Below are 12376 nucleotides of genomic sequence, written 5' to 3'. Positions count from 1 at the left end.
GTTCATGGATCCCTTGTGAAACAAAGAGTGAGGAGGTGAGATCCAGAGAAAAACTGGCCTATAAGTAGTTGCTCAGTCATGTCCAACACTTTGTAACCCCATTTGTGATTTTCTTGCCAAAGATACTAGAGTGGTTTGCCATTTCCTGAAGCAAGCAGGGTTAAGTGACTTGCCCAGGGTCATACAGCTAGTAAGTATCTGAGACCAGATTTGAACTCAGAAAGATGAGTTTTCCTGACTCCAGGTCCAGCACTCTAACCACTGAACCCCCTAGCTGCTCCCCCATGAGTACTTCTTGTGTTCAATTATCCTTCCTCACAAGTTCACATTTTTCCACCTCTGTACCCTTGCTCCCATTATTCCCTGGTCTAGAATGCTCTCCCTGCCCTTTTTTGGTGCCCTGACCAAGCCAACCCCATCCTGGAACACCTTTTCCCCCAACATGTAATCATCTTTATTACCTCAATTCACATAACACTTTAGTTCTATTGCTCCTTAATGCACTTCTCATTGGGTGATATGTATCACAGTTATGCCTGGTTATGTCTCATCTCTTTCTCAGGCTGTGAACTCCATGCTGGCGGTTCTGTGTCTTATCTAAATTTTGTATCTTCCTTAGGGCCTAGAACAATGTGCTCTGTACACAGTAGGTGCTTAATAAATGGTGATTCTATTGTTGGTATTTGTGGTCTTGGCCCCCTGCCAGGTACGGAGGAGGAAAGAGAATAAATATGAAACAGTTAAAGAATCATGAAACTAGTTAGAGAGACAGAGGACTTTGTGTGTGATCCCTGGCCTTGACATGTTTACAACTGGAGTGAGGAGTCAAGACTAACTCATTGAACAATGGCTCAAAATGCAAATCAGTGTATACTTAGCATTTATGTTATCACATGAGTACAAGTATACCCTAAACCCAACAATATTTTCATTTGATAGGCATGTGTTAATTAATAGTTAGCATTTAGAGAGCTCTTTAAGGTTTACAAGGTTCTCTCTGTATCAGCGATCATCCCATCCCTGGGAGGTAGGTATTATTATTATTATTCCCATTTTACAGATAAGGAAACTGAAGCTGAGAGAGGTTAAGTGACTTACTCAGGGTCACACAGCTAAGCCTCTGTGGCAGGCTTTGAACTCAGGTCTGCCTGACTAAAACTCCAGCCCTCTACCACTATTTTCCCACTAGTTGCCTCAATAAATACTTGCTTTGTTTGGAACACTGTTTCAATGTGGGGAATACAAAGACAAAATGGAAAATAGTTTCTGTCCTCAAGTAACTTACTTTTTGTTTAGAGAAATAACACATCAACTGGGGAATCGATACAAAATCTATACTGAGCAAATAGAGTGATTGGAGGGTAGGGAAGTATTAATAATAGGAGAGATAAAGAAAGGTGTCTTTTAAAAATTATTTGTTTAATTATATGTTTAGTGCGTACCAAAACCCCAACATTTTCATATAAAAAGTAGAATAGAAAAAGCAGATATGTGAGACTATAAGCCTCTATTACACATAGCTTATTTTTTGAGAAGATTTTGTAATACATTCAACGTAGTACTTTTCAAAGCAGTCTTGCTTGTTTGTCCTTCCTTCTGAACTTCCCCTGTCCTCTTCTAGACCTTAAAAAATGCTTCAATGACCCTCTTTTCTTTCTTTTCTTTTTTCTTTTTGACAGCACTATCACTAGCTCCCCTCTCCATCTTCCCAAACAAACAAAAAACCCACCATCCTTCTACCAAATAAACAGTCAAGCAGAACAAATTCCCACATTGGACCGTGTTCAAAAATGTGTTTCATTCTACATTGAGAGACCATCACCTTTCGGTCAGGAGGTTGGTAGCAAGCTTCCTTATCAGTCTGCTGGGGTCATGGCTGGCCACTGCCTCAAGCAAAGAAAGGCTTCTTGAAAGCTGACAATGTCACCAGGAGAGAGTAGAGAGAGAAAATCCCATATTCGAGGTATTCAACACGGCCCCTAATGATTCTAAGGAGCTGAGAATGAGGAAGGATTCTAGGTGGGAAGGTGATGGGAGGGACGAGGTTGGTGCTGTAGGATTTCAGAGGGGAGAGAGACCAGGGAGGACTGGAGTAGTAGAGGAAGACTACATGACTGAGGCAGGACTTTATGGGTAGATTTGGGTCAGGCAGAGGGAACAGGTAACATTTCAGGGGTGAGGTGAGTATGTTGACGTGATACAGTGAGATGATCTGACTAGGAAGGAAGCTGAATTGTGGGGACCACCAATGTCTGATATCAGCTACTTGGGTAGGTTCATACATTTAGAGCTGGAAAAGGTGTTAGAGGCCAGCTGTAGCACTTGACATCTTTTAATTGATGCTCACAACATCCCTATAGGCTTGATGCCACTATTATCCTCATTTTAAAGATGAGCAAACAGAGGAAAGATGCTAAGTAACTTGCCCAGGGTTAGTTAGTGTCTGAGGCAAGATTTAAATCCAGGTTTTCCCTCTCTTGAGTCTCGTGCTTTGTCTACCACACCATGCTGCTTCCCATCTAATTTAATCCCTAGTTTTACAACAGAGGAAACTGAGGCCCAGAGAAGTGACTTTCCCAAAATCCCAAGTAGTAGATGGAAGAGCTAGGATTTGAAACCCATCTCTTTGACTCCAGATTCAGCATGCTTTCCACTGTACTATAATTGTCTTAACAAGGTGTGAATTTTTATTCCAAAGATCAGGCCTCAGACAGCTCTGCCTCAGGGACCTAGGAATGAATAGTCAGACCCCCACTGAGACTGGCGAATAGAGAAGCAGGGGCACCAGATTTTGAGGGCCTAGAGACTGAGGTTTAGAAGCAATCGAGCACAGAACGTGCAGTGGTGAGCATCTAATAATTAGGGTACTTTAAAGTTCAGTGTGTCCACATCTAGAGCATAATGGAGCCTTAAAGGAAATAGGAAAAATAGTAGCCAGAAATAGCATCAGCCAACTATGAGCCACACAGCATAGCCCTACCTGAGTTAAGGAGAGCTCAGCTGGAAGACCAAAGGAGGGGGTGAAGAAGAGAAGGCTGGAGACAGAGGACACATATGTGTGGAGACAAAGAAACAGAGACAGAGAGATAGAGATGGAGAGAGATTATCCAAAATTCGGGTGTCGGGGGTAAAGTTACATGTAACTCATAGCTTATAGACTGCAAAAGAAGCCCAGTTTGAGGGTAAGTAAGCAGTTTTCTGATCTAGCCATTCAAGGATATTTAAGAGACAATGAAATCAATTCAGTCTAGTTTAATTCCCTCTGATGATGTCCATGCACCATTATAGTCAATTAAAGAGGGGTAGAGAATGAAAAGCATTTAGCCTGGGGCAGGGTAATGGGGGGGGGAGGTCACCATGACAATTAAATTTCCCAGCAGGCAAATGTAATTACAAGACCCATCTCCCCCTTTCCCCCTCATAGGACTAAGGCATAAATGACCACTGAGAGTCAGAGTTTGTGCACCAGAGTCATGCAAGCCCCTGGAAGCCGCCACAGAAGAGCTTGGTGTCCCAGCCTCAAACTCCGAGAGGTGGCATCCATGTACTGCACCATGGTGGCCCTCTTCTTCATCATCCTGGTGGCAGCTTTGCAGGGCACAACTCCCCGAGAAAACTATTTCCCTTACAAGGTCCCCCTGGATCCCAGCGGTATCTTGGAGTTGTCCTGGAATGTCAGCTATACAGAGGAGGTGGTTTACTTCCAACTTCTAAGCAAGGAGCTAAAATACGGGGTGATTTTTGGGATGTCTGACCGGGGTAAGTTTGACAATGCTGATCTAGTCGTGCTCTGGAGTGATGGAGAAAATTCCTATTTTGGGGTAAGTCTTGTTTTTCTATGCTTTTCCCCTATCGGGTGTCCAGTGATCCATCCCTTCCTCCTTTTAGTCTCCCCTTCATTGTGATATAATCATATTAAAAGCAATAGGATGATTTGCTCACGGCCTTTCTTTTAGCTTCTCATGTTAGTCTGGTGAGAAAGTTCGCCTTCTCTTTGCTTTAACAGTGGCTATTTTTACAGACTTTGGCTCATCAACAGAATGGTGATGGAGAAACAAATAAGCAAGCACACATACCCAACAACATATTCCTGTTAATTCATGGGCAACACATATATATTTAATCTAATACATGCACCCAAATGTGTGGCCTAGGAATTATGATTCCCATTTTTCAGATGAGGAAACTGAGTCTCCAGAGGTCAAAGTGATTTGTCCAGTGGTGGTCCAACGGTGCCATAGGATGATCAGCTAAAGGAGATGTTTAGCTTGGAAAATAGGAAATGTGAGGCAGAGGGATGGCTATGAAAGCTATCTTCAAGCCCGTCAAGGGCTGTTGTGTAAAAAGGATTAGACCTGACTGCTTGGCCCCAGAGGGCAGAAACAGGTGGAAGCTGCAGAGGCAGATTTCATTTCGATAGAAAGAAAAGCTTTCTAAGCATTAGAACTGTCCAAAAGTGAAATGGGCTGCCTTAGAAGGGAATGGGTTCCCCTTTGCTGTAGGTTTGCAAGTATAGGTTGAATGACCCTTTGCCCAGTATGTTAGTGGGATTCCTTTGTCAGATATGAATTGTATGAGAGAACCCCTGAGTTTCCTTCTGTTGCTGAAATTCTTTCAATAGACAAAACATAAAACACCCCAAACTCAACAAACACATACACACACACAACACACACACACAGAATGAACAATGCACCCTAAACCCAACACAGATAAATGATCTGTAATACCCCAGATGAGCATATGTACACCCAATACATAGCATATCCCAACTCCAACACACACACACATGCAAACAGTGCAGGCACATCGAATCCATATGTATATACACACATGTGTATATATATATATATAATAATATATATGTATATATATATAGACACACACACACACACACACACACACACACACAAGGAGTCAGAAAGACTTGAGTCCAAATCCTTCTTGCAGAGACTAGCTGAATGAGCCTGGGCAAGGCCCTTACCTTTTCTTAGCCTCAGTTTCCTCATCTGCAAAATGGCGATGATAACAGCACCTACCTCACCGATATGTTGTGAGAATCAAGTGATAAACCTTCAAGTATGTTTAAGAGCTTTCTGTTATCAGTGTTGTTCAATTGTGTCTGATTCTCGGTGACCCCATGGACCAACTGTCTATGAGGTTTTTCTTGGCAAAGATACTAGAGTGATATGTCATTTGCTTCTCCAGTTTTATGTAGGCAGGGGTTAAGTGACTTGCCCAGGGTCACATAGCTAGTAAATACCTGGGGTCAGATTTGAACACTGGTCTTCTGAATCCGGGCCCAGCATTCCATCCGCTGCACCATCTAGCTGCCTCAGCTATTATAAACACACACACACACACACACACACATACATACACACTAAAAAGCACATTTCAAACTCAACACAGGGTGTATATTGTGTGCACTGTGTTTTGAGATACACATCTCAAAGACAAATGAGGCCTAAAAATCATCCATACTCTTGCCACTTATATGCCAACAAGGGGCATGGACAGTTCTAGATCAGGAATATTTGAAAGTCACCCAAACTTGAGTTAAAGAGCAGAGAACAGTGTAGCAATTCCCCTCCAGGTGAGCCATAACTTCAACAAGTCTGACCAAAGTCCCAGGAAGCTTCCACAGGTCACCTGCCCCATTTAACTGGTTCTTGTAGCTTCATTTAAATGTTTCTTGCCATCTACCAGGCAAGTGAATAAGCACAAGGAGTGGTTTTCAATGGTCTTAAAACCATCTCTTTCCATGAAAACACACTAGGGGAGCTTTAACTCAAACCAAAGACAACTTTGCTTAGGAGTGAGCTGAGAATAACTTTGACATTGGTCACTTTTCTAATGACAGCTTGGAAGGGTAGGTGTGAAACCTTGGGTTAGAGCAGGACAGAGTGGGCAGGATGGAGCAGCTGTGGAGAGGGGCTATGGGTCTGGTGAAGGAGGAAACTGATGCCTCTTGCCCCCCCCCCCCAACCCCTGCAAAGCAGCAGGAACCCTGACTGCCCCTCAGTCTGATGCTCTTTTAAATGGCTCGGTGGGGATGTGACAGATAATATGACACGATTACTGTTCTCTTCCTGGCAGCTTTTCCTCTGCTTGTCTCTTTCTGCTACTGTTAAAGGAGCCAAATCCACTTAACCTTTCTGCACACTCCGAGATTAATTTGCACAACAATTTCCTATTAAAACAAATGTCAGGTCTTTTATTTCCTCCTTTAACAATAAATTCAGCAGAGGCATTCTAGGTTTTTTCTAAAGATTTTTTTTTTGCCTTTATTTAAAGTTAATCCTTTTGTATCTCAGCAACATGTTCTTGTGAAATTTTGAAAACAAAAAAGTTTTGTTTCCCTCTTTAAAAACAAGAAAATGTGTTTTGGCCCCTGGACACGTGATTTAAAAGCAAAACTGAAAGCTGCGCTTGGGATATTCCTAGATGGGATTGTTTCCTCTGAACGTGAAGGGCTCTGGTTTCTGGCATGGGGTCTTTATGATACACTTTCCCTGCACCCTGGGGCAGATGATAGCAACTGCCAACACACCAATGGGGGCCTTGGTTCAATATTCATGCTTGAACTAGGGATGCATGGAAAGTGGGCCCCGGCATTACTCTAAATGAATATTAGAAATTATTGGAAAAAATAAAATTGCTACTGAGCACAGCGTGTAGGCATGCACTAAGACTAGACACACCCTTTTAACTTCAGAAATCAACAAAACAGGAATCCTACTGAGAAAAGCTCCTTGATATAGGCCCTTAGAATTCTATTCTTATAACCGGAGCCAGATCTCAGTAGGAATAGCAATCCCTCCTATTTGCCTAACACTTTATATGTACTATCTCTTTCCCATCTTCTCTCGTTCCCTTCCACAAATTCTAGCTCCTGGCTGTACTACCTTCCATTTCTCATTCTCTTCCTGTCCTCTCTCATCTCTTGGTCTTTGATCTCTTCATATCCTTGTACTGAAATCTCACCTCCAATGCTATAAGCTGAAGTGCCTACCTTCCTTCCAGGTCTAAACAACCGAGTTACTGGGGTCATCTCCAGTCGTCCTGATCGATATCTGGCCACTGGATCCAGATGGCTCTGGAAGAGGAAATGAGACTGGTGACTTTGCACAGCCCTCCCTCACTTAAATCTAATTCACTTGCAAGTCATGGCATCATCTTCCTGATGTCAGGGTCCTCTTTGAGAACAAAGGACAAACCACACACAATGGAGTTGCCGTCTTCTCTGTGGAGGTTTCCCTTCTGAGTTTTCCCTGCCCTTTCCTCCCTACCTTAGGTGATGGTGGGATGTCCCTCCACTCTCAAATTTCTCATAGTCTTTTGCCTGGATCTTTCCCTCTCCCTCCTCATCTCCACCCACCTCATCCCAAATAGATTGTGAGGTTCATGGAAGTTTTGTGTCAGACCTAGCTTTGTATCCCCTGCATAGGGGCAACTAGGTGGTACAGTGGCTAGAGCACAGGGCCTAGAGTCAGGAAGACCTGAGTTCAAATCTGACCTCAGACACTTAATAGCAGTATGATCCTGGACAAGTCACTTAACCCTGTTTGCCTCGGTTTCCTTATCTGTAAAATGAGCTGGAGAAGGAAATGGCAAACCACTCAAAGTGGTATCTTTGCCAAGAAAATCCCAAATGGGGTCACATAGAGTCAGACACAGCCGCAACAATTTCCTGCATAGTGTCTTGCACACAGTAGGATCATTAGTCTGAAGCTGGGAGGATCCTCAAAGGATGCCAAGTCAGAGGCCCCATACTGGGGATTCCTTTTGTATCTGGGCTCAACTAGATGATCCAACCCTCACATTCTGTTCCTCTCCAATCCTGTTATATATAGTCTAACCCTCTTGTTTTACAGACGAGGGAAGCAAAGTCTCAGGAGATTAGGGGTTTTCCTAAAAGTTGCCCAGGTAGTAAGTGTAAGTGGTAGGCTTTGAACCCAGGCTACTGATTTCAGAGCCATCTCCCTATACTTATAATGGTCAATTTAATTGCATTGAGATGAAATGAAGGCTGACAAAGAAAGTCTCTTTACTGATGGAGTGCTGGGCATTATGATGGAACTTAGGGAGACACTTCAGGCAAGGAGAGTTTTCGGGGCCCTCTCCAATGACACCACACAGGCAGCCCTCTAACAATAATATGAATAGGGACTTGTGATTTCATTTTTATGGAGAATTCCCACAGGAGGAAATACCTTCTATGAATGCAGGTCAACTCCTAATCCTAACCCTAAATGCATCTTTTTTTTTAAATTAAAAAAAATTTAAAAAAATTTTTTTTCCTAGTTTGCCCTCCCTCCTATCTCCCCCCCTTCTCTTATCCCCTTCCCCTTCTATTTTCCTGTAAGGCAGGATAGATTTCTGTACCCCATTTCCTGTATTTCTTATTTCCCAGTTGCATGTGAAAACTTTTTTTTTTAAACATATGTTTTTAAAACTTTGGGTTCCAAATTTTCTCCCTTCCTCCCTCCCCACCCACCCTCATGGATAAGGCGAGCAACTCAATATAAGCTATACATGTGCAGTTACACAAAATATTTCCTTAGTAGTCATGTTGTGAAAAACTGACTCTATTTCCCTTAATCCTATCCCGCCCCCCCCCATTCATTCTATTCCTTCTCCTAAATGCATCTTATACTCATGAGAGAACTGCCTATATCAGAGATGTTAAATGTGCTGCTCTCTCTAGTGCAGCCTGAATCAGAGGAAGATGCAATTGGGAAATGTTGAACAAAATAGAAGTATGATGAAACATAGATAATAATAATATGTGGTTTTCTAAATCAATATGCAGCCCACAGGGATCCTTGTGTACTGTTCAGTTGCCTCCATTTCTATTTGAATTTGACACACTGGCCTAGAGCACTGAGAGATCATACGACTTGTTCAAGTCGCACAGCCAGTACGTGTCAGAGGCAGAACAACTCTTTATCTACTACGCCAAGCTGTCTTTCAATAACAATGGTAACAACAACAACAACATGTATAGAAACAGCTATAATATAGTAATAACATATGTGTGTCATATGTACATATCATAACAATAGTATTAACATATTATATAATATACATTTGTTGCTGTTCAGTCATTTTCAGTCATGTCTGACTCTTCATGACCCCAATGAGGTTTTCTTGGCAAAGATACTAGAGTGGTTTAGTCTTTCCTTCTCCAGCTCATTTTACAGATGAGAAACTGAGGCAAATAGGATTAAGTGACTTGCCCAGGGTGACATAGCTAATAAGTATCTGGGGCTGGATTTGAATTCATGAAGATGAGTCTTTTTGACTCCAGGCCCAGCATTCTATCCACTGAGCCACCAAGCTGTGCATATCACATGGTATAGTAGATAGAGAAATGGCCTTGGAGGCAGGAAGACCCAGGTTCAAGTTCTGCCCTGACACATACTGCCTGTGTGACCCTGGACAAGTCATATGATCTCTCAGTACTCTAGGACAATGGCCTCATTTTATATAAATATATATACATATGCACATTTATCTAAACTTTAAATAAAAGAGGGAAAAGAATCTTTAGAGATTTCAGAAAAAAAGATTTCAGCTAAAAAAATTCTAGAATACCTTAGCTGAATTTATTGTTAAAGGAGGAAATAAACAGCCTGGACCTGACATTTGTTTTAATAGGAAATTTTTGTGCAAATTAATCTTATAGTATATTCATATATATAGATGTATAGATGTGCATATGCATGTACAAACATATATATACATATATGTGTATATGTATAAACTTATATTATATGCACATATATATGTATGTATACATATACACACATATGTATATACACACATATATATTCCCTAAAGTCTTGGTGCAATTTAGGCTTTGATAAGCTTAAAACTGCACTAAGACCTTTGGTACATTCTTTAACCTTTGTGAAGAACTTTACATCCATCATCTCACTGAAGACCCATAACAATAACCCTTTGAGGTAGATATTACAATCCTCATTTCTTGGATGAGAGAACTGATGCTCAGAATAGCTAGATGACTTACCTATGGCCACACAACTATTAAGGACGAGGGTGGAGAATGAAGCCGAGGTTTTCCTGGCTTCAGATACAACCTTCTACCCATGATAACGTGCTGCCCCACTGAGGATGCTGCTGTGCAAAAAAGCATGAACCCAGAGTCAGGACATTGGAGTTCTAGCCCTGCTTTTGTCATAAACTCCCACTGTGAGACCTTAGACAGACTAATTAATCATTTCTCTCTGAGTCTCAGTTTCTTCATCTGTAAAACAGAGGAGTTTAATCTGATGGCATCTAAGGCCACCTTAGTAAGCAGATACTTACTGTGTGACCCTGGGCAAGTCACTTAACCCTATTTGCTTCAGTTTCTTCCTTTTTTTTTTTTAGACAATTGGGGTTAAGTGACTTGCCCAGGGTCACACAGCTAGTAAGTATCAAGTGTTTGGTCTGGGACTGGATTTGAACTCAGGTCCTCCTGACTTCAGGGCCAGTGCTCTATCCACTGTGCCACCTAGCTGCCCCTATGCCTCAGTTTCTTCATCTGTAAAATGAGCTGGAGAAGGAAATGGCAAATCACTTCAGTATCTCTGCCAAAAAAATCCCAAATGGGGTCAGGAAGAGTCTGACATGACTGAGTGCCTAAATAACAACACCAAGAAGTCCCCTTTAAGCACTAAAATGCTCAGGTGCCACACTTGTGAGCCCTGCTAGAATACTAATCACAACAGCACTTAGACATTTGCATTTTTACAATGTTGTCTCATTTGATCCCTACAACAACCCTGGGAAGTAGGTGCTGTTATTATGCCCGTTTTTTAGTCCAGGAAACTGAGACAGACAAAGGTTAACAGTCTTGCTCAGGCTCACACAGCTGGCCAGCGTCGGAGGCTAGTTCTGAACTCAGGTCTTTCTGATGCCAGGTCCAGTGCTCTATGCACTGCACCACCTAGCTGCCTCTTATTTTCAAGGTGGTCCCTGTTTTCTGACTGTTTTCTGTTTGTTTTGGCAGGATGCGTGGAGTGATGCAAAGGAGCAGATCCATCTTGATTCCCAACAGGATTACCAGCTTTTGAAGGCTCAGAAGACTTCTGCAGGACTCTTCCTTCTTTTTAAGAGGCCCTTCAGCACCTGTGACCCTAGAGATTATCTCATTGAGGTGAGAAAGGCCTTTCTCTGCAGAGGAAAGATGTAGTTGGGCATGAAAATCTGAGCCTCAGCTTATACTTTTATCCCTGCCTCAGAATGACGATTGTGCCTGGCTGCCTAGTCAAAGTTTTGCTGCCAACGGAGTTTTCATTAGCTCTCTTCTTGGGCAGGTGAGAAGTTGACTACAGATTTGAGGAAACCTCCTGGAGAACCCCCTCCCCTGCTGTAGGAAGATGGCAGCTCAGAGACAATGGAGAGGGTTGAGAGGTGGCCTAGCCAGAGTTCATCAATATAGTAGGATTGGGGGGCATTTTTTTGGAAAAGCAACTCTTAACATTGACTCATAACATTGGTTACTGTGGTCTGGCAGAGAAGTTCCTTAAACTATGTCCATGTAATCCCAGTTGCTTCCAGAGCAAGGTTCTAGAGCAGGGGTGGGGAACCTGTAGCTTCGAGGCCGCATGTGGCCCTCTAGATCCTCAAGTGCGCCCTTCCACTGAATCCAAACTTCACAGAACAAATCCCCTTAATAAAAGGATTTGTTCTGTAAAACTTGGACTCAGTTAAAAGGCCGCACCCAAGGAACTACAAGGCCACATGTGGCCTCGAGGCTGCAGATTCCTCACCCCATTCTAGAGCCTTTGTTTGGCTTTTGAGTCCTTCCCCAGTCAGCCATATTTCATTCTCCTGCCCTCCATATGTTTTGTTCCTCAATCAAACTGTTTTACACTCTGACCCCCTGAACACCACCCCAAGTTTTCTCACCTCCATGCAGGCTGTGTCCATGCTCCTAGAATGCTTTCCCTCCCCTCTGTGACTGTTGCATACCCATCCTTTAAAGCTCAATCCCTATAGTGCCTCCTTCACAAAGCTTTCCCTCCTTTCCTGGGTTGATAATGGCCTTCTCCTGGACCTCACATAATACTCTGCACTCCTTTCCTCCACTTATCAGGTAATATTGGCTATTATAATCACCTGAGTCTCCATCTTAGCTCTGTACTGGACAATAAGTTTCATGAAGTCAGGGATCTTGTCTTATCTAAATTTCATACTTAATCCAATGCCCACTCCAGTGCGATGCACACAATGCGGGCTTAACAAAATGTTCATTGAATGAATGCATGTGGTCACCAAAGTAGTTTATCTTCTCTGTCTCCTTCTATTCTCCCCCTGTTCTCTAAACACCCCCAGTTACAGAGGAGGAACGTGTCCTATTTTG

General features: G+C 42.6%; 1 protein-coding gene across 1 annotated transcript in view; it reads left to right on the top strand.

The window, feature by feature from the left end:
- Positions 1-3437: 3437 nt before the first annotated feature.
- Positions 3438-12376, top strand: part of DBH (dopamine beta-hydroxylase) — a 35662-nt gene continuing 26723 nt past the window's right edge. Inside the window, exons 1-2 of the mRNA XM_027869684.1 lie at positions 3438-3821; positions 11021-11167. Coding sequence (XP_027725485.1) covers positions 3438-3821; positions 11021-11167 — 531 coding nt within the window. The remainder of the gene's footprint in view (positions 3822-11020; positions 11168-12376) is intronic.

The sequence above is a fragment of the Vombatus ursinus genome, unplaced genomic scaffold (genome assembly GCF_900497805.2).
Source record: "Vombatus ursinus unplaced genomic scaffold, bare-nosed wombat genome assembly UNPS02014793.1, whole genome shotgun sequence".
In the NCBI taxonomy this organism is placed as follows: domain Eukaryota; kingdom Metazoa; phylum Chordata; class Mammalia; order Diprotodontia; family Vombatidae; genus Vombatus; species Vombatus ursinus.
Note: the sequence above shows the minus strand (reverse complement) of the source record. Positions and strands in the feature narration are given on the sequence as shown.